Raw genomic sequence first — 22,800 nt, forward strand, 5'->3', positions numbered from 1 at the left:
GCTGGAGCAGGGGTAGATGAGCGGGTTCACGCAGCTGTTGAAGTAGCCAAGCCAGAAGATGACCTTGAACACGCCCTCGGATGGCTTCAGCTGCGGGAACAGGGAGCCTGGGGAGCCAGAGAGACGCGGGTTAGGTCCTGCAGGGCGGGGAAGGGCCAGGCAGAACCTGGCCACCTGGGCGCACCCCTCGCTGCAAATCCCACTGCAAAGGAGCAAAAGGCCTTATTAGGCTCTCGGAGGGGCGGCAGGTGGTTTCGAACTGCCGAGCAGATAGTTAGCAGCCCTGCTCATAACCGACTGCACCCCAGGGCTGGCAAATCAAGCCCCATGGACTTTGCCCAAGGCTCTTACATATACAACGGGGGCTTCGACAAGTCGCTGGGAAATTTCCTGACCCTTTGAACTCCATTTTGCCCGTGAAAAATGTATCTTCCTTTTTACTCATCTCTCCCTGAAACGGAACATTTCCTTCAATGATGAGTGTGGGTCATAGAATTTGGCAAAACGTATGAGTGGGATATTTTTGTAGGTCAGAACAGGTACCCCGGCTGCCGCTTCATATTGTTTGGATGAATGCTAGAAATTCCTCCGATATTTCCCCGATCATAGTTGTTGCAGATCCTTTGAAATATGGTTTCTGCTCCTTATTATTTGGGAATGCCAGTCATGAGAACCAGCTGTTAGTGAAGGAGGAGGCCTGGTCGCATAGTGTGGTTATGCTTTGGTCTGCTAACTGCAAGGCTAGCAGTTCGACAACACCAGTTGCTCTGCAGGGGGTGGGCTTTCGACTCCTATAGTGAGAACCAGCTCAGAAACTCACAGGAGCAATTCTACCCTGTCCTGTGGGGTCACTGGATGGTGGGGAGTTGCGTTTTTTATTTTGGTTAAGGAAGAAGCACGTTTATTACTAAATCACAAATTTCCCTTTCAAATATTTCGAGATTTCTATCTGGAGTGATGATCAACTTATGGGAATGGATAGTGATGAGGGCAGCACACCTGGTGACGCAATCGGCCCCTGGCTGGTACACTTATGAGGGATGAAAATGGCAAACCTCTTGTTACAGGTGTTTTTCTACCATAACATTAAAAATATATGTCATATCAGTTTCACTTGTAGTCCTTGTTGTTTTATGTTATGCGTTTGCAAGCGTGACTCTGAGAAGGGATCTGCCGTCTTCCCCAGATGCCTAAGGAGTGCACAGCATGGACAGGAAGGGTACGAACCCCTGCATTCAAGGTAGGCCAAGGATTGCTCCTAAGGAGCCCTGGTCGGACAGAGATTCAGTGCTTGGCTGCTAACCAAAAAGTGGTGGTTGGAGTCCCCGAGTTGCTCCGTGGGAGAAAGATAATGTACAGAGTATACCATTGGAGACCCTCTGGGGACAGTGATCTGTCCTGGAGTGTAGCTATAAGTCAGTATCAAGTTAACAACTTTTTTTTGTGTGTGTAATTAAAACCATGGCCTTGTTTCCTAAGAAGCACAGTGAATAAAGTACCATGGGCACAGAGGTGGGAGATGGTGGTGCTCTGTATGTGCCTGTGTGTGTGGGCTCTCTTCTCCACCCTGGGAAACACATCACTCAGGGTGTGCCAACCTCCACCAGATAGGGAGAGTTTCAGAAGAGGACGGTCATGTGGGGTCACACAGTCCATCCTGCCAAGCCTTGGTCACGCAAGTCCCTGGACCATCCAATCCATCCTTTCCTTTTCAGAGAAACAGGGACAACACTGTCTGGAAGGGATTTTGTGAAGGTTCATCTATTTTAAAGCCGAGCTCTTAGCAAGCTCTTAATCCACTCTGTTTTCGCCTCCTTCCTAATTGTGTGGCCTTTGAGAGGAGAAACTTGGATCCTGGGAAGGGATCCAGTTCCCAGGCCTGGAGAGTGGCCAGAACCAAAGCTAGAATCTGGTGGGCTTGGTATCCATCAGGGAATGCTCCTGAGATGCTACCCCTGGGAGAAGGGCTGGACAGTTGGTTTTGGAATGTGGGGGCTACTCTGTGGACCTCAGCTTCCAGGAAGGTGGGCCCCAAGAACAGAGTCCCTCAATGGCTGCAAAGTAAGACAGACGACTGAAAATAACTTTCTGACTTGGGCTACAATTCTTTCTTTTATATTTAGCCCAGGATGACAAATCAGTAGACTATGCTGTAAGTAGTGAGGCAAAGTTGGCCAAAGGGCATTGCTATTAGTGAGGTCTGAAGTAGGCTTGGTAGGTAACAGGGTAGGGAGTGTGGTCGGGGTCTGGTTGTAAGCAAGAATATTCTAACTGAGGCTCAACCAATGTGTACGGAGGCCTGCTGGGAGTTCCTTACACACAAAGGAACTGGTATTCAAACTCAGTCTCTCAGTCTGCAAGACTTTCCCACCATATCCTGTTGAGCATTTGTCTTACTTTGGGCTCTCCCAGAAGCTGAGCCTGAGAAAAAGGATTCAAATACAAGTTGTTATTTTGAGGGGTAAATGAAGCACCCGTAGTTGGATAAGGAAGTGAGACGTGGGAAGAGAAGGAAGCCAAAAGAGGCATGTTATCCGGCCGCTCCTACTAAAATGATTAAAGAGCCTCACTGGAAATCCAAGTCCAGAGGTGGTGGGATGGAAGGTATGTCTGTCTTGCAGAGGGTGACTACACTTCGGTTGCTGGGTGGGGCAGCCTGCCATTGGATAAAATGCTCAACTTTAAGCATATGAACCACTGATGAGAAAATAAGCTCAGTATCGCGTCCTAATTGGGCATTTTCGACCCAGTTCAGCCCTTGGTGATCCAAACTCTGTATTATAAACAACCAGGACTTTAGACTCTGGCCTTTTGAGGTGTACAGCATCCTTCATAGGTCACACCAGAAGGATCCAGTTTGGAACTCCCACTAAGTGAACCAGACTCTACCTTAAACACACCGGTAGCAGATTAGAGGAGCTGAAACACTCCATGGGCCTAAGGCTGACACGTGAGAAGCAGATGACTACTATCCCAAGGTTATGGATGTGGAAAACATTGGATGTTAGTTCAGTTCAAACTTCTTGGCGTGAAGGTGCCCAATAAATGGCGACTCAAGACGACCACATATGTTCTACTTTTGTCCTCTTTTCCCTTTTAGGACATGCTTACTCCAGATCTGCCTTTGTCAACGAGCATTAATGAACGTTTCCCCCTATCCCCAAACCCTCATTGTTTGTGTAGATAGCATCCGGTCGCCCAAGTTCTTAATCAGTACTCATCCACAAACCATGTATTTTGTTCAAGGAAGAAGACATGTCCTGGCATTGATGGTGGTGATGGGTGCACAACTCTTATGAGTGTGATTGAACTACTGAAATGCATGTTATGTGAATTGTATGTTGGTGAAACTGTTGAAAACTAGCTAAAAAAAAAAAGTTTTTTTTGTGTGTGTGTGTGAAAAAGGTGTGTTATCTAGGAGTCCAGGGTGGCTAAGTGCTTGGCCTGCTAACTGGAAGGTCAGAGATCACCAGGTACCATGGGCGGCAGATGAGATAGCGTGCTTCAGTCCAGATGGCAGCCTGGGAAACTCTATGGGGCAGGTCTACTCTGTCCTATAGGGTCACTGTGCGCTGGATCTGACTTGATGGAACAGTTCTTCATTTTTAAAAAACCAAATGAGTTATTCCTCTGCCTAACAGGGGCTTCAACCCACTGGGGAGTTCCGAGTGACTGTGAAGAACATGTACCCCAATGCCATCCCACTAGTGGGGTGAGGGAGGTGGGATACTGACATTCCCACCCCACCAGTCATTGGTTGGGCTGCTCCCTTGGGCGTTAATTTTCTGTACTTCCTGCCTGCTGCATGGGTGGGCAGGGAGGATTTGGGTGGGCAGAGGAGGCCCTGGGTTAAGAGATACAGATGGGGCATTGGGGTGGAACTTGACCCACCTGTACTACAGGTCTGGTGGGAAATGCAGATGTCTGTGCTTCAGCCCAACCTCTGTTCCCTAGCCCAAGGGCAAAAGCGGAGCCTCATCCTTCCCCAGTTCCCAGATGGCTCTGGTATACTGACATGCTTCCCTGCAACTGCCCCACTCTCCCTCACTGGCTCACAGCCCCTTTAGAGGGTCTGAAGGGATTGGTTGTTCACTGTATGCCAGGAGAGTAGGCCAGCGGAGCTGTTCCTGAGGATGGACACTTGGCTCATGGGCACGGTGCCTTCATGTTGCCTCTCTGTAGGGCATCAATGGACAACCCACTTCCCAGCCACTCCCAGCTACTCAAGAGTTACACCTGGCTTGTGTGTCTGGTGTTAGCTTCTCTAGCAGTCTGGCACACAGCTTTGACAGCCAGCTTCTGTCTCAATGGGCAGACTGACTGAGGGCTCAAGGCCAAGGCTACTCTCTTTGTGCCTCAAGGCAGCTTCCTCGGCTGCCCAGAGCTGGCTCGCCCTCCTACGCTCCACATTCTTCACAGCCTATTTTGCAGTTGCCCTTGCAAAGAGAGGTCCTTGTACGGTGCCCTCCACAGCCTCCTACCTCTGGATCCAGCATCCAGCCTCATTCCCTCTCCTTTCTTGTCACCGTGCTTCCACTACCTTGTACCCCTGTCAAGTGGCCAGGCTGACTTCTCCCTGCTTTCTGGCCCCAGGGAGCTCTCCCATCTTCCACCGGGATTTTTGCATACAGTTTCCAGAAACGCCCTGTCAAATAGATCTTGGCTAAAAGCAGAGAATATGAAGGGGCTTCGAAAAGCTGTAAGATTCCATTATCTTTCAATGCTCAGCACTAGCCTGGCCCTGCCCTAGCGTCCCACCTACCCAGCCCCCAGCCCAGGGGGATTGCTCTCACTTGAACTGGCGGCTCACCAATAGCTTCTCCCCTAGGGGCCCCCACTCCCTACTCCTTGGGTTCTCCCATGGCTTCTTCCTATTGCCAGTTGTAGGGCTGCCCATTTGGTCTTGCATCTCTTTTTGTCTCCTTGTCTTGGCACTTCCATTCAGTTTTGTGGTTACTTTAGTTTTCAGTAATCATCATTATTATATTCCCCAAACGTTTTCATCCTCCTCAATGGAAACAACTCTGGAAGCCTAACTCCCCACTCCTACCTCCCCATAGCCTTTGGTCACCATGAATCTGCATCTGGTCTCCACCCATTTGCTTATTTACGATATTTCATGTACGTGCAGTCTTAATTCCCTGCGTATGCATTCTAGGGGTCACCCATGGCACGCACTCTCAGGACTTCAGCCCCCTCTACAGCTGCCTGCAGGGCCTTCCACAGGGAGGCAAGCCAGGCGGGGTTTACCCAGGCATCTGCTGGTGGACATTGGGGGTGTTCCCACTGCGTGGCTACTGTGGGCACTGGCATCTGGGTTTGAGCTCCTGCTTTCAAGTCTTTGGGGTCTACACCGACGAGGGGCATTGCTGAGCCATCTGGCAATTCTGGGTCTTTGAGGACCCGCCAAACTGGTTTCTCACAGCAGTCACGCCAGCAAAGGAAGAGGGCAGCACCATCATTTTTAATACTAACTCTAGGCCGACAAGGCCACATGTTCATCTCCAGTGCAGACCATTCTCTTGAAGTCCAGACGCACAGAACCAGCTGCCCCCAGACAGCTCCACTGGGGCAACTCCTGACATCCCGCATGGATCTCGCACTCCTCAGGGCAGACAGTCCGTGAATGCGGTAAGCAAGGCAAACCTCGCTGTGTTCGTTCGTAGAATTGCACAGGGGGAAATGAAGGAGCAGAGCAGGAAGCGAGGTGTGCATAGAGCTATGTGGGAGCAGGAAGAAGGAGAGGGAGAATGGAGTGGGGGGGGGTAGAATATGAGAGAGGGCAGAGAAAGATAAGGCTGGGTGGTGGCATGCCTTTGGGATAAGGTGACCAGGAAAAGCCTGCTGCAGATGGGACATTGGTGTAAAGAGCCAATGAGGCAGCGTAGACATGTGGGGGAAGAGCATTGCCAGGCAGAGCCACAGGATGTGCCAACGCCCTGAGGTGGCCCTGGGGTGTCCGAGGGACAAGAGCTAAGTGAGTGTGCATGGGAGAGTGCGACTGCAGGCCGGGAGGAAGGAGATGATGGCCGAATTCTACCACTCTTCCTTTCGCCCCTTCTCCACCCTCTTGATTCCATCTCTTACCTGGGGCAGTTCGGCAGGTCCTCACTGATGTCTCGCTTGCCACCTGCGCCCCCACCCCCTGAGTCTATTCTCTATCCAGCAACCAGGATAGTTCTTTAAAAATATTCTCATGGAAAGACTTAGCTTTTCATTCCATTTTTTCCCCTCCATGAACTCTTTAAAGCCCCTTCCTTATATAAACGGATCCTGTCTCTCCTCTGCTCCTGAGCCTCTGACAGCTTCCTGTCCCCATCAGAATAAGAGCCTATGGCCTGCACAGCATGACACGTCCCACCCCCCTGCCTACTCCCTGTACTCTAGTCTCTTATTCTACCGCAGGGCCTTGGCACTTGCTCTCCCCTGTCTGGAATGCTCTTCCCAGATATCAATAGGCTCACACATGCACCTTCACAACAAGGCCATCCTGAGTTCCTCTGTAACCACCATGCACAACCTGGCTCCTTAGCTGGCTCGAGTTTCTCCCTGGGGGGTGCAAATGGTGCAGGGCTAGGCCACTAACCAAAGGGTTGGCAGTTCAAATTCACCCGGATGCACCTTGGGAGTCAGGCCTGGCGATCCGTTCGGAAAGGCCACGCCACGGACAGCCTGTGCAGCAGCTCTGCTCTGCTCACATTATGACTCACCACCCCCTTCACACTCTGAGTTCTCATCCATTCTGCCCACCACCTTGCTCTCTGCAGCCCAGCTCCAAAGGCAGGGCTTACGTCTGTTTGCTTGGCGCCGCCTTCCTGGTGCCCGGGAGACCTTGTGAGTGCACTGCAGTGACTCCGTACCCTGAGTTTGCTGAAGGGATGCTCCTTCTTCATCCTACACGTCCAACTGGTCACCACTGGCCGGTGTGTGGACTCTCTCTCCCGCTGGCCCCTCCCTTCCCTTTGTCCCGAGCCCTTTGCTGAGCCTGTTCTCCCATCCTGTGGAGGCGACCCTAGTCATTCCCAGCTGCCTCCAGACCCATGGTTCCATTCCTCAGTTACTGGGCTGCTCTCTCTCAAAACGGCTTCCCATCCTGTCCTTCCCCTTCTAAGAATTGTCAGGGGCTTCGAGCAGCTCTGGGGAATAAGCCCAAATGCCTGCACCCATCTTCCAGGGCCCAGACTTATTTTCCTCCCGCCTAACTTCAGCCCACCAACCACAGGCAGCTCTCTCCACCAGGGCGGGGCTCCTTCCATCTCTCTGTGTAGCCCAAGGCGCCACTCGTCCCTTCCACCCAGGCCGCCACCTTTGGCTCGGATGGTCTTCCTCACCAAGTCTGAGCCAGGGGCTCCTTTTCCTGCATGTCTACACGGTAACAGAAGGGTTTGTTTCCACGAGAAGATGTTTTGTCCCACGTGGTCTCCTGAAGCCCCAAACCAAGCAGTTACCAGCGTGTCGATTTTGACTTGGGTTGCCCTGTGTGTTTTGGAGCAGAACCATACCCCCTCGGGTCTTCATAGAGGGGTCTTTTCGGAATCAAGTCACCAGGCCGCTCATTGAGGGGTCTCTGAGTGGGTTCAAACCACCAACCTTTTGGGTCCTAGCTGAGCACGACCTGTTTGTGCCACCCCGGGACTTCTGGTACATCTCTCGAAGGTGGGGATGGGTTTTTCTTTTCACCCCACCTCTTAACACAAGGGCCTGGCACCGCAGGATCTTCTGGGTGAGTCGCTAAGTGGCACTGGAATAGGTGGACTGGACCATGAAGAGGCAGGACAAGAGAGCCAGTGCTGTCAAGGGCTGGGCCCTTGTGTTAGATGTCTCATTGAATCCCTACCGCACACTGATTCGGAGATGTGATGCCCCTGGCCTGACGACCCCCAGAGGGGTGGCAGGGTCAGGATCTGAACTCAGGGCAGTCTCTTGTTCCCGGTCTTGGGCCTTTCAGGACATCCTCAAAGGATAGAAACAGGCCCTGCCCGGGTTTTCCAAGGGCCCCAAGGTCAGAAGCTATAACCACTGGTTTTGTTCTTTCCTGGCCTGCCCCTTGGACAGAACAGCCAGCCCCTTCTCCAGGGGCTTTTGCCTCAGCCATCCTCCCGCTGGTCTACCCACTTCTTGCCACAGCGGCTCTCTCCCCGTCTTCAGCCCGAGTCCCAAATGAGTTCTCCCGGAGCATGCCGATGGTTAGCCCCACTCTGCTGGGGATCTTGAGAGGCGGTGGTGGGTCCTGCAGTTGTGCCTTGAGCACGTCTTAATTCTGTTTGCACCAGTCCACATGGCCTCTGCTGGGCTCCTGTCTAGTCTCGGGGTGCCCTGTGGGGCCTGGCTACACAGGGTTTGGCTTCTGTGTGTCCCTGCTCACAGAGACCACTCAGCAGGAGTGGGTCTGCTGGGTGTGTGTCTCATGAATCTGTGTCAAACAGACCCCAACCGCCTGGGAGGAACCTCAGGATGCTGCTGGGTCATCTCCTTCCCCTCTGTCAAGTCTCTGCTCAAATGCCACCTTTAACATTTGATGGCTGGGGTTCTACCAAGGTTTCCTTGGCCTGGGGGCTACTCCCTGTCCCCAGCCACTGTTGAATGTTGGCTGCTAATGGCTCAATGGGCACCGCTTCAAGTGGAGGAAATGGCACTTTCCCCAGGGAGCAGAATGCAGCCAATGATGGACTAGTGTCAAGATAGGAAAGGCTGGCCCCTTGCTTCAAATCGTGGTGCATTCTGGGCCCTCTACTCCACGGCTAAGGGGTTGGTCCTCTTCCTTCAATGAGCAGTGTCAGGTGCAGGCCAGACGTTGTAGCCTGAGAGCACACCCTTCATTTAGCTCCGTCTGCCGCCCCAACCCGCTTCTCTCACAGGTTTCTCAAGAGGTCCTGCCTCAACCCTTCACTTGATAGAACCCCAAATCCGACTCTGCTTCCAGGAGAGCCCCAACCCAAGACCCTGCCAAGTGCACGGACATGTCTGCCGGCCCCTTTGCCTGCTCTGAAACTCTGGATCCTGGGATGGATTCGCCCTCCTTGCTGTTATGGGTTGAATTGTGTTCTCCCAAGACAAATACGCGGGTGTCTTAAGCCGGGGCCCCTGGGAATGTGCGCATCTCCGGGTCTGGGCAAATGTCTCTAGTTAACGTGAAGTTGTCCTGGAGCAGCGGGCCTGGTCTACTAGGACTGGTGTCTGCATTCCAGGAGCGAAGAGACCCGCAGAGAGGAGAATGCCACACAGAGACAGGTGCGGAGGGTCAGGGGAAGAGGGAGGCAGAGAGCGGAATTCTACCCGGGCAGATCTGGGGCTACCAGAGGCTGGGAAAGACCAGGCTGGGTCCTCCTGTAGGGCCTTCCGACAGAACACGGTCCAGATGAGCCCTGGCTTCTGGACTTCCTGCCTCCAGAACGGCGAGAGTCCAGCCACTCAGTGTGGCTCCCTGGTGACGGCTGCCCGCCGGACGGAAGCTCACCTCCTCAGTGGCTGTCACGGTTGCATTTTACGTCAACTTGATGGCACCGGCATGCAAGTGTAGGGGTGGAGTCTCACCTATCAACCAGGTCACAGCCTGATGAAGCCTCTTTGGGGGTGTGGCCTTTAATGAGAGAGACACTGGGCACTTCTCTCTCTGGCTCTTCACCTTCCCACTTGCCTGGATTGTGTGTCTGGCTCTGGCGTTGGCAGCCAGGTGGCCTGCCCTCGTCTCTGGGAGCTGCCAACACCTGGCCATGTGCCTGCAGACCTTGGATCCAGGTGACTCTGCACCCACTGGCCTGTGATCTCCCAGCCTCCCTCTTCACCTTCCTGCTTTATCCATCAGCAGCCAAGCGAGTCCTACGGGAGCTCTGGCTAGCATTGGACCCATAGACTTGAAATGGACTCAACTGGGTCGCTTTTTCGATATGAAGTTCTTTCTTATACATATCTGAGCATGACTGGTTTTGTTTCTCTAGAAAACTCAGTCTCACACCGGGGTATGTGTGTGTATTTCTCTTTAACAAAAATAAAGATAAACCGTATTTTCTAGTGATGTCCACTGAGTCAGTGGCCAACAGCATCAGTGAGTGGCTGAGGGCCCAGATGGTAGTCTCTAAGCTGAATGAGATCAGTGCTCACGGGAGCAATGTCTGGTTTGAGGTTTGGGGCAGGAGAAGTGCAAGTGGAGCATGGGATGTCTCACTGGATCACGCTCTGCTCATAGGACTGTGCTATGTCTCGGCCAACTGGAAAGGGGACCCACTGGTATAAGATGAACCTGCTGAGCTCCCAACACACGGCGATAATGTCACATTATGACATCATCACGGTCCTAAGCCACCCCACTGGTCACCTCTCTGATAAATCATTCTCTTTCAGCGAACCAAGCAGCTCACGGCACATTCTATTTTAGAATGCCAGGGAGTAAATGCAGCAGAATGGTGGAACTAACATACCACTATGTCAGGGTGTCAGAACCTGACCCCTTGATCTAGCGTAACACCATGACAAAGAAGATTTGTTTTGACTGAAATACAGACCCTGGATCTGATCAGGCCACTTCACTGGGAAGTCCGGGGACAGAGGAACATGTTAACAGCACTGTGGGGCAGCAAACTACAGGCTGAAGGCACTCTTTGGGACCAATCGTCTGTTTTGTACCCCCACCCTTCTCCCTTCTTTTAGTCAAACAATTGAAAGGAATAAGCCAAGGAAGGGGCAATTTAGCAGTTGCACCCAGTAGACAAATCTACCAAGGTGAGTGCCCTTAGTGGATTCTGATCCCAAGACTAAACTGAAATTGATAGGGCAATTGGCAACATATACCAGATGATGGAAAACAATTATTTTTCTGTATCATACTGTATAATAGTAGTTTTAAAAGCATTCTTGTTGTTTGGAACTATACATGGTTGAATGCAGAGATGAAGTGGGATCTGATTCAAAATCATTCTCAGTGGTGGGAAGTGTGTGTGTCGGGGAAGGAACTTTGGGGGCTGACTTCCTGTTCTGCCAATTGCTCTCTGTGTTGGAGGCTTTTCAGGATGGATAAAACAGAGACAAGTAACAACAAAAAGGGGAAAAAAAATCCAAACAGCAAACCTAGCTCATTGCTTATTCATAGTACTCACTCAGTAAATGTTAGTGGTTACAGTAGAATTTATAAATCACCACCCAGACAGCTCTTTTCCATTTTCCATTTCACACACACACATGGCACCCCTACTTTGATCAGGTTTGCCTGCGTTTAAACTTCATTGATATAAAAAGGTGCTTCAGGGCCCCAATAAGTCTAGCTTATTGCTTATTCACAGTTACCACTCAATAACCATTAGGAGTTATGTATAAACTTGAAAAAAAATGAGGCCGCAGGAATGGACAATCACTACCAAGGATGGTTGCCTTCAGAGGGTCTTGCTGCCCCATGCAGACTCTTGGTAGGGCTGGTCATACAGAGGCCATGGGCTCAGCCACCTTCTTTCTCTGCACACATCCCCTGAGCACCTACTATGTGCTAGGCACTGTGCCAAGGCACAGACAGGAGAGATAATACCAGCCCCTTCTTCAGGGGACAGTGGCAGTGATATAACAGCATTAGGGACTTGTCACCAGCAATCCCTCCCTGTCACCCGCCATGTATCTGCAGCACCCTGCATGGCCTCACGGAGCCCCTGGAGTGTGGGCATCACTTGACCAACCGTCAGATGTGCTGTGGTAGTTACATAATTTCATGTCAACTCGATAAATAGGTGTAGGGGCGGAGTCTAGCCTGTCAATGAGGTCACAACCTGATGATGCCTCCTTGTGGGCGTGGCCTTCTCCTGAGGATTCTGGGAACTTCCCCTTTCTCTCTCTCTCTGCCTTCCTCTTCCTGTTGACAAGCCACTTGGAGACTTGCTGAGCCCTGCGAGAGCCTCCCTCTCTCTCTGCTTCACCTTGCTGTTGAAGAGCCACATTCGGAGAGCTGAAGGAGCCAACTGCAGACCTGAGCCAGCACTGAGATGCTCCTACCGCCATTGGATCCACAAGATTTTGCACCCACCGGCCTGTGATCTTCCTGCATTTTGCAACATTGCACGTGACAGCATAAGTCTGAAGAAGGATTTACGGACTAGTACTGGACTTATGGACTTGATCTGGACTGGGCGGGGGCATTTTCTTAATATACAATTACTCTTTGATGTAAAGCCCTTTCTTATACACATATGAGTGTCATTGGATTTGTTTCTCTAGTCAACCTGGCCTAACACATGCATCCTTCACACAGGCCTGTCAAAGTGTGTTTGTCAATCTGAACACTCGTTCCTTACCAGGGCTCACAGTCTCTCTTCTTCCTCCTCCTCCCTTCTCTCTCCCTAATTAAGGCACAACCTACAGAAGAGAGTTTCTAAATCACCACCCAGACCACTCTTTCCCATTACTCTGTCTGTCTGTCTGTCTCTCTCTCTCTCACACACACAACTGTGTCACCACTACTGATTTTTATCACTATTGATCAGTTCTTCTTGCTTCTGAACTTCATATATGAGGGGGCTTCAAAAAGTTTGTGGAAAATGGAATTAAAAGATTATGGACTTCTCCCCACAAACTCTTCTAAGTCCCTTTGTATATAGCAACCTGTGGGACATACACCTTTCATTTGGGATCATTTGCCCAACATCTCAAAAAACAAAACAAAACCCCCAAACCCATGGCCCTCAAATCCATTTCAACTCATACTGACCCTGTTGGACAGAGTAGAAATGCGGCTGTAGGTTTCCAAGAGTGTAAATCTTTATGGGAACAGAAAGCCTCATCTTTCTCCCAAGGGGAAGTTGGTGGTTTTGAACTGCTGACCTTGCAGTTCATGGACCAACATGTATCCCACTGCATCACCAGGACTCTCATCCAGGTTATGTGTGTCAGTTTTCCTTGCTGTGTAGTATTCCCATCCAGGCCACACGGCACTTAATCTACTCTCCTGCTGATGGCATTCTGCCTCATTGCTTGCTGCTCTCCTCATGCACTCTATATTCCAGGTCTCCCAAACCACATGGTGCCCACAAATACTACCACTCTTTGTACCCACAAGGAGGCCTGGGTTACACTTTGAGCTGCTAACCACAAGGTCTACTGTTCAAACCCACCAGCCACTCACTCCATGGAGGAAAGATGAGGCTACTTCTGTAAAGATTTAAAGTCTTGGAATTTTTATAAAGGGCCATTGAGATGAAATTGACCCTTTTTTAAATTTAGGTTTTCTGTGCTTACATAAGTACCTTTTCTTCTGCCTCATGCTGTGTATCACAAAATTGATAATGGCAGAGCATTGTCATCAAAGTATGTGTTTAGGGGGTTGGGAGAGGGGTATCTAAGTAGATCTAGGTGTGGTCAGGCAGGCATGGAATGTCAAGGGTGCAGACTGTCAGGCAGAGAGATAGGCCCAGGCCTGACTCACAGGTGACTGGAGGTGGCACTAGGATGCTGGCCGGACTGGCTAGGGATGCCCGATCTCAGAGCCTCTGGACAGTTCCTATTTGGAGAGGCATTTAGGAGGCGCCTTGGTTCAGAGCCTGGGCCTGCTTGATGACCACAGTGCCTGATCCAAGGACACAGGTCTGAGTGTAAGCTGGGGGGTTGCCTGGAGGGACAGGATGGGGTTGTTGGGTTTGGGTGGGTCCCATTGGATGTCCCACTTCTAGGCTCTCTGTGTTGGGGCGCATTTGCCAGGTGAGCCAATGAACAGACCCCGGGGAGGTGTGGCCTCTAGAGCAGTGGTTCTCAACCTTCCTAACGCCATGACCCTTTAATACAGTTTGTCATGTTGTGGTGACCCCCAGCCATAAAACTATTTTCATTGCTCCTTCAAAACTGTAATTTTGGTAGTGTTATGAATGGGGTGACCCCTATGAAAGGGTCGTTCAACCCCCAGAGGGGTAGTGACCCACAGGTTGAGAACCGCTGCTCTAGAGGCTGCTGAGAGAGAAAGCTCCCAGTAAATGGTTCTCTCCAAACCAAACCACAGACCCAGATGCTTGGGGAGTGGCAGGGAGGGGACCCTGTCACTACAGCATCCCAGAAGCAGAAGGCTTTACCCAAGTGGGCACATTTGCAGCCGACTCACCCTTCCTACAATGCAGCCCACCCTGTGCCAAGCCTCCTTCTCAGGGCCCCCTCATGACAGCCTGCAGGCAGCCGATTCTAACTACTTTCCCTCCCTAAGCACACCCATAGGTTTAGGCTCTTGGGCACATTTACAGGCTAAAGGGTCCTGTCAGGAGGGGCCGTGTACACAGTTTCTTGTGATTTTCCAGGGCTGCCAGACACCCATCTGCCATGGGCAGGGTTACCCTCTCCATAGGCCCCCAAAGGCCTGGTGGTCACATCCTTGACTGGAATGGGAGCCAGAACACGCAAAGCAAATCAAACCAGTTGTCACAGAGCTGATTGAGACTCACGTGGACCCTGTTTGGCCAAGGAGAACCGTGCTCATAGGGGTTCACTCTGGGGGGGGTGGGTGGGGGTTCTTGGAGCTGAATTGTCAGACCTTCTGGGTGGACTCGAATTGCCAAGTGTTTTACTAGTTGGCACAATGAGGGGCACCCTGAGGGCACAGGGGTGCATGGTTAACACTCATACTGGGCCAACAGGTAAGAGCCAGGGCTGGCTGAGCAGCCAGGCTGTGAGGGTGCTGTCCATTAGGGAAGGAAGGAAAGGCTCCCCTGGTCCCCAAGGGAATGTCTGGAGAGTGGGTTTCCTGTAGGTCCAGGAGCCGCAGGCTGAGCTGCCCTGGAATCATGGGGTGAGCCAGGCAGTGAGGGGACACGTGCGCTGCAGCTGCTCTTCATGGGAGTTGGGGTGCAGATGCAGGTTTAGGGGATGAACCCCAGCCCCTCTCCTGGCTCCTCAGGGTTTCAGGGGCTCAGCGTCTGTATCCCCATGTCTGTCAGCCTGTCACTGGGGTCTGCCCCGTCAGATGCTGCCCTGTGGCCTGAGACCTCCGACGTTTCAGGCGTGCCTATGGCAATGGTTCTCAGGGACCCTGGACCGCTGGGCAGGCCGGGCTGCTCGCTGCTGGGTCCTGTGGTGGGTGGGAATGCTGCCTACCTTTGGCTCCCTGGGTGGTGGCATGGGGAGGGTCACTCTGAGCTGTGGCCTCAGTGAGCACACACTCATTCTTATGGCCTTTGCCTCCCCCTCCCCTCACTTCTTGCGCTTAGTGGTGATGAGGACCTGGGAGGAGGGAGGCGCCACCTGAGTGGCTATCCCACCTCTGACTGCTGCTTCCTCTGCTGCCTTCTGTCAAGGGGGGTACCCTGCCCCTCAGGGCTCCATTCTCAGACCCTCTTTTCTCTTCTTCCTTCACTCTCTTTCTGGGACACTGCACCCCCTGCTCCTGCTCCTACAACCCTCATCACTGGCCTTTCACCCAAGTTCTGCACATCCCCACCGCAGACCTGGTGTCTCCATGCCAAGCCAAGACCCTTGGCTTCTACAGCCGGGCCCAGAGTAGTGGCTCCAAGCGCCCCTGTGCTTCAATGGGGCTGTTTCCTTCCTTGGCCTGGGCCCAAGGGTGCTGGAGGTGTCAGCACCCCCGCCTCCCTCCTGACAGCCTCAGCCACTCCCTCCCTCCTCAGTTCCCCCCCTCCCAACACAGTGCAGGCCCTCCCCTCCCCTCTCATTGCTGCTCCTGCCCTCCAAGTCACAACATGGCAGACCTGGCGGTTCCATTCCTGTCCCACCCAATTCCGCTCCATAAGCACTTGGGGCTCTGCTCTGGGGCTATGAGATGTCCCGGGAGGCCTGGCACTGCACAGACCAGTAGGAAAGAGGAAACAACACCCTGGGAGTGCCCGTGGCAGGCACAAGGAGCCTCAGAGGTGGAGGAACTGAGAAGACAGGGTATAACAACAAGGGGCCATGGGGCCAGGGATGGCTTCCAGGAAGAGGGGATGGCTCAGATAGCAGAGCATCGCACAAGTGCTGACCGGAACAGAAGAACTGGGAAAGCCCATACTCAGTCAGTGATGGACTGGATGGCCAGCTGTGGATTCTGCTTCAGTGGAATCCAGCACGGCTGCTACAATGGACCAGCATGGGTCAGTCTCATCCTCATCATGGTGTGGGGAAAGGCAAAGTGAACAGGGCATGCGCTTATATAAACCCTACAGACACTGGTATGGATACAGGATCTCTGGTAACCATGATACAAACACAGATACAAAAACCATCCATTGGTTCAATACCACCTCATACTGATCCAATGGGCCCAGTGGAACTGCCCCTGTGGGTTTCTGAGGCTATAACTATTTACAGGAGTAGAAAGCCTCCTATTTCTCCAATGGAGTGCCTGGTGGTTTGGAACTGTGGATCTTGTGGTTAGCAGCCTAGTCTTAACCCATGATGCCAGGGTTCCTAAACACCCATATAGAAGTGAGGAGCACCAGACATGCCTCTGGAGACAGCAGGAGACAGAGGAAGGGACAGAGGAGGGGATTGCACTGTGGCTATGCATATAGGAGGAGCCCTGATGGCATAGTGGTTATGTGTTGGGTTCTGATCTGCAAGGTTGGCAGTTCAAAACCACCAGTGGCCCTGTGGGAGAAAGATGGGGTTTTCTACTCCCGTGAAGAGTTACAGTCTCATAAACACAGGGGCAGTTCTACCCTGTCCTCTAAGATGAGTATAAGTTGGCATCAACTCAATGACAATTGAGTTTGGGGTTGTTGTTTTTGTGTGTGTGTGTGTATAATCCCAACTATGTGGACAACCCCCCCCCCACTCCAGCCACAGAATAATTCACTTTAGAGGACAGCACTGAAGCTACAGCTCAGGGAGAGGGACATGTCTGATCAGAGCATACAGGAGCAAATGAAGGGGGAGGAAGAGAGAGTGGAGCACATCCGGGCCTATCAAGCCTGGAGGACAATATCCCTTCTCAGAGCAGCCAATGCACAGAGAGGACCATATGGCTGGCCCCACTATAAGACACGACATCCTTCACTGACCCATAATCCTACGGGGGACAACACTGGAGACACAGTGCGAGAACTGCGCCTGATCTGAACCCACCACACTGAGGCAAAACACTAAGGGTGTACAACAGAACAACAAGGGGAACAGAGCAAGGAAGTCCCAAAGGAATACCAAAAATAGACTTTGGGGCCAGGGTGTGGCACCCCATCAGACTCGACCAGAAAATACTCCTAAAGGTCAACAAAATAGATCTTGAACTATTTACAGGCTATTCTTTTTTTTGTCATTGGTTTTGTTGTTGTTGTTTTGTTTTCTTTTGTTGCTTTGTTTTGCTCTGTCTTATTTTTTGTGCATATTATTATCTCTGCAGGTATATCTAGATAAGGTGGGATAAACAATCTGGAGGAGAAAACGGGACCTATGGTTCCGGGGGTGGGGGGGACATGGAAGAGGGGGCGGTGGGGGAAAGGAAGTGGGTGTTAACAAACTCAGGGACATGGGAACAAAAAGTGATCCAAAAATCAATGGCGAGGAAAATGTAGGAGGCCTAGTAGGGCTTGATCAAGGGCAATGTAACCAAGATGAATTACTGAAACCCAAATGAAGGCTGAGGATGATAGTGGGACAAGAGGAAAGTAAAAGGAAATAGAGGAAAGAACTAGGAGGCAAAGGGCATTTATGGAGGTCTAAATATAGGCATTTACATATGTAAATATATTTATATATGATTATGGGGAAATAGATCTATGTGCATATATTTGTAGGTTTAGTATGAAGGTAGCAGATGGACATTGGGCCTCCATTCAAGTACTCCCTTAATGCAAGAACACTTTGCTCTGTTAAACTGGCATTCCATGATGCTCACCTTCCCGACACAACCGCTGAAGACAAATGGGTGCATAAGCAAATGTGGTGAAGAAAACTGATGATGCCTAGCTATCAAAAGATATAGCATCTGGGGTATTAAAGGCCTGAAGGTAAACAAGTGGCCATCTAGCTCAGAAGCAACAAAGCCCAAATGGAAGAAGCACACCAGTCTGTGTGATCACGAGATGTCTATGGGATCTGGTATCAGGCATCAAACAACAGCAAAAAAATCATACCATTGTGAATGAGGGGGAGCGTGGAGTGGAGACCCAAAGCCCATCTGTAGGTAACTGGACAGCCCCTTATAGAAGGGTCGTGGGGAGGAGACAAGCCAGTCAGGGTGCAGTATAGCAACGATGAAACACAACTTTCCTCTAGTTCTTTAATGCTTCCCCTCCCCCCAATCATGATCCCAATTCTACCTTACAAATCTGGCTAGACCAGAGGATGTACACTGGTGCACATAAGAACTGGAAACACAGGGAATCCACGACAGATAAACCCCTCAGGACCAATAATGAGAGTAGTGATACCAGGAGGGTAAGGGGAAGGTAGGGTAGAAAGGGGGAACTTATCACAAGGATCTACATATAACCCCCTCCCGGAGGGACGGACAACAGAAAAGTGGGTGAAGGGAGACATCAGACAGTGTAAGACATGACAAAACATTAATAATTTATAAATTATCAAGGGTTCGTGGGGGCGGTGGGACGGGGAAAGAGGGGGAAAATGAGGAGCTGATACCAAGGGCTCAAGTAGAAAGAAAATGTTTTCAGAATGATGATAGCAACACATGTACAAACGTGCTTGACACAATGGATGGATGTATGGATTGTGATAAGAGGGGAGGGAGGGGAAAAATGAGGAGCTGATGCCAGGGGCTTAGGTGGAGAGCAAATGTTTTGAGAATGATGAGGGCAATGAATGTACTGTATATATGGATTGTGATAAGAGTTGTATGAGCCCCTAATAAAATGACTGGAAAAAAAAGTTGTATGAGTCCCCAATAAAATGATTTTAAAAAGAAAAACAAATGAGGCTTCTCTAGAATGACTCCACTTGATGGCAGTATTTTGGGGTTTCTTGGTTAGTCTGCAAGCTAATAGTCCTGGGGGTGCTGTGGACTAAGCGTTGGGACTAAGCAAGGTCCATGATTCAAATGCTCCTCAGGAGACAGATGAGGCTGCCTGCTCCTGAAAAGGTTTGCCATCTCAGGAACAACAAGAAGTTCTACTGGGTCCGATAGGGCCACTATGATTTACCATCGGAATGGGTTTGATTTTTCAATATGCTTGATCTCTTTGACATGAGAATGAGAAAGAGATTGAAGCAAACATAAACATCTGTTCTGGGTGGGTGATCACAGGGCCATGGGTGTTTGAGAGATTAGCTTCTCCATTTAAAGAGCCTTGGTGGTACTGTGGGCAAAATACTTGGCTGCTAACTAAAAGGCCAGTGTTTCAAACCCACCAGCCGCTCCCAGGGAGGACGTTGTTGCCGTCTGCTTCTGTAGAGACTTAGCACCTTGGACACCCTGTGAGGCAGTTTTACTCTGTCCTGTGGGTCACTGGGGTCAGCAGCAACTCAGCAGCTATGGGTTGGGTTTGGTGTGGTTTTTCTGTGCACTATTCTGTAACCAGAATATTCAAGAGAAGTTCATTCAAAAAACCAAACTCGCTGCCATTGAGTCAATGCTGACTCAGAGCAACGCCTGGTGAGTTTCTGAGACTGTAACTATTTACAGGAGTAGAAAGCCCAGTCTTTATCCAGAGGAGCTGCAGGTGGAGCTACGGAATTGCTGACTGTGTGGATTGCAGCCCAACTCGTACCCACTACATTGCCAGGGCTCCCAAGAGAAGTTCAGAGAGACAATAAGGTAGGCGTTAATCTCTAACATGGGTTGGAGAGAATGGGCGGAGCCGGGACAGGGACTGGGAGGAGGCAGCTGGGCCGGGAGTATTCTCAGTCTTGGGTGGGGTGGGTTTGGAAACAGGGAGAAAATCAGCTTTCCCCTTCATGTCTATTTGCTCCCTCAAGTGTGTTGCTCCGGGTTTGTCTCTGAGCTGCTCCCCCACCCCCACTCTCTGTGCCAGGGGACTGTTCCAAGTCGGTAATTTATTACTTCTTACTCAGAATTGAGCATCTACCACAAAAGCAGATCTCCACACGCCCTAGCTACAGTCCCACACAGGCAGGCATGGGATAAGTTGCATTGCTAACTCAGTGCTGGAAAGCTCACCTTCCACGCAGGAGATGGGTTTGATTTGAGACTAATGCACCTCACGTGCACCTACCATCATCCTCTCTGTCACTCGGGACCTTGCTGCTATTAGTTCAGCCGCGCTTGACGAAGACTAGAAAGAAAGGCCTGGTGATCTACTTCCCTAATCAGCCAATGACATCAGCCTATGGATCACAACAGGAAATGGAGGCCCGGAGATTTTAAGTGACTCGCTCAAAGTCACACAGTTAGGAGAAGGCAGCGCTGGGATTTGAACCCAGGCAGGCTGGCACGCAGACCTGGGGCTCCCACTGCTAGGAGTCTCACAGTGGGTCCCATGCTGGGTGCTGTGCACTCAGTGCTTCTGCGATGACCAAGGGGACACCACCTGTCCTCACAGAACTTGGGGGCCGGCAGCAGAAGTCAGAACTGAACCACTCAGCCTGCACAAATGTACTCACAGCTACTGGTCCAGGGAAGGAAAAGTGCTTTGTGCCTCAAGGAGAATACAGAGCACGTGCCAATGAGACTGGACGTGCTGGGCAGGTCTTCCTGAGGAGGGGACATTTAAGGCAAGGCCTACAAGATGGGCACCTTGCCAGGAGAGGAGTTGGGGCAGGCAGTGCAGAGAGAAGGGACAGCAAGTGCAAAGGGCCAGATAGGTGAGGGGGGCACCTGGTGAGAGTCTGGGGTTGGAGAGTGCCATGAGCAAGGGTGGGACAGCTGAGCCAAGAGGGCAGAGAGGAGGCGACCACCATGCTGGGCCTTCTGACCACTTGTTCAGGCTTGCCCCCCACAGTCCTGGTTCATGCCTGTGGCCCCAGCACGAATACTCCTTTGGTTTGAACAATCAATTTGAAGGTCACGATCTCACAGGCCATGGGAGAGGGTTTGGAATTTGTTCCCAGGGTGGTGGTGGGAAGGCATTGAAGAGTTTCAGCAAAGGAGGGACACCATCTCATTTATAATGTATAAAGGCCACTCTGGCTGCTGTGTGAGGAGGGCCTGCAGGAGGAAGGCTATTGTCCTCTTCCTTACACAGGCACAGCCTCACTGCCTGGAAGGCCCTTGCAATACCCGTGGGGTGCTAGGGGAGGTCCAGACGTGGGCTGGCTGAAGTTGCAGCCATGGGGAATGTGACTCATGTGTCCCCAGAGATGCTGTCCCCCCTTCTTCTCACTATGCCGGCCCAGCCTTCAGACTGCCCAGTGGGGCCTCCAGAGGTGGGTGGAAGCCCTGGAGTAAAGCTACCTGGCTCCCAGGACTGCAGGCAGCTTGTGGAAAAAGCAGAACAATTCTGCCATCAAAGAGCTAAAGGACACCATTAATGTAAGACACGGCGATGGATAGAAACTTGCCATTTTTCAAACTGCCCCTTATTCTCTTCCTTCTTCTCCCCACTCGGCCCCCATCTCCAAGAGATTTCAGAAATGAGACCCACAGGCATTCACAAATACCAGCTGGGGAGGGACTAGGAAGGATATCTGGAGTGGGCCGATGTACATGGACCATGGGGAGTATGTACATGCCTCAGCTGTGTGCCCCCAGCTCCAGGCCTGGCATTGGTGTCTGGGCTGGGCAGGGGGTTATAGATAGGTGCGTCATACACACTGGCCACGTATGATGGACACGATACACAATTCCCACAAACCTTTGATATTTAGAGGGATCGGGAGGGTAAAACATGCCCAGGGCTTGTAATAGCAACAAAGCAGAGCAGGCTGGGAAAGTCAGAAGCTTGTAAGAGAAAACTCACCAAGCAAGAACAGCCTCTGAGCTTCCCATTACCCAGTGGCGCATGCGTGGCCCCTGCTTAAGACCATTTCGTGTTCAGATGAGGAATTTAGGGTCATCCAAGTTGATGTGTGTGTGTCTGTGTAAGACAAAGCCACAGGCTCCAGGGGTGGGGGGTGGGGTGGGGAGCGGTGGGAAAGGGGGCACTCACCCAGCGGCAGCACGAAGAAGAAGGGGAACCAGCAGAGCACGAAGACGCCCACCACGATGGCCAGAGTCTTGGCCGCCTTCTTCTCGCGGGAGAACTTGAGCAGCCGCACAGAGAGGGAGCTGCGGAAGTTGTGGCCCTTGGCACTGCGCGCCCCGTCCGCACCTGCACCGCCGCCCGCGCCGCGACAGTGGATGCGCAGCACCACCTCCGAAGCCTTGCCCCGCTCGCGCTTGACACCAGCCTCGAGGCTGCGAGTGGTGCTGCGCGCGACCACGTACACGCGGCAGTACATAATGATGATGACGGCCATGGGCAGGTAGAAGGAGCACACGGAGGAGAAGACAGCGTAGCCCGCCTCCTCGGTGATGCCGCAGAAGCGCTCGTCCGGGGGCACCGGCTCCTTCCAGCCTAGCAGGGGCCCCACGGACACCACGAGGGCGACGACCCAGAGGAGCGCCAGGATGGCGGCCGCCTTGCGCTCTGTCATGATGGCCGGGTACTTGAGTGAGTGGCGCACGCCCACGTACCGGTCCACGGAGATGGTGCAGAGGCTGAGGATGGAGGCCGTGCAGCACAGCACGTCCACGGCGGCCCACACGTCGCAGAAGGCGCGGCCGAAGGCCCAGAAGCCCAGCACCTCCATGGTGGCCGAGAAGGGCAGCACCGCAGCGCTCAGCAGCAGGTCGGCCACGGCCAGGTTGACAATGAAATAGTTGGTGACCGTCTGCAGGTGGCGGTTGCAGGCCACCGAGAGGATGACCAGCAGGTTGCCTGCCACAGCGGTGAGGATGAAGGCGGCCAGGAAGACCCCCACGCCCAAGCCCTGCGCGCTCACCACCAGGCCCCCGAC

At 52.0% G+C, this 22,800-nt stretch overlaps 1 protein-coding gene across 1 annotated transcript in view; it reads right to left on the reverse strand.

Annotated features, from left to right (window-relative positions):
- Nucleotides 1-22,800, reverse strand: part of ADRA1D (adrenoceptor alpha 1D) — a gene marked incomplete at its 5' end in the record, with an annotated part of 25,380 nt that extends 2,580 nt beyond the window's left edge. Inside the window, 2 exons of the mRNA XM_004698168.2 lie at nucleotides 7-107; nucleotides 21,951-22,800. Coding sequence (XP_004698225.1) covers nucleotides 7-107; nucleotides 21,951-22,800 — 951 coding nt within the window. The remainder of the gene's footprint in view (nucleotides 1-6; nucleotides 108-21,950) is intronic.

The sequence above is a fragment of the Echinops telfairi genome, unplaced genomic scaffold (assembly GCF_000313985.2).
Source record: "Echinops telfairi isolate 266 unplaced genomic scaffold, ASM31398v2 ScPeMD7_5592;HRSCAF=6446, whole genome shotgun sequence".
Lineage (NCBI taxonomy): Eukaryota > Metazoa > Chordata > Mammalia > Afrosoricida > Tenrecidae > Echinops > Echinops telfairi.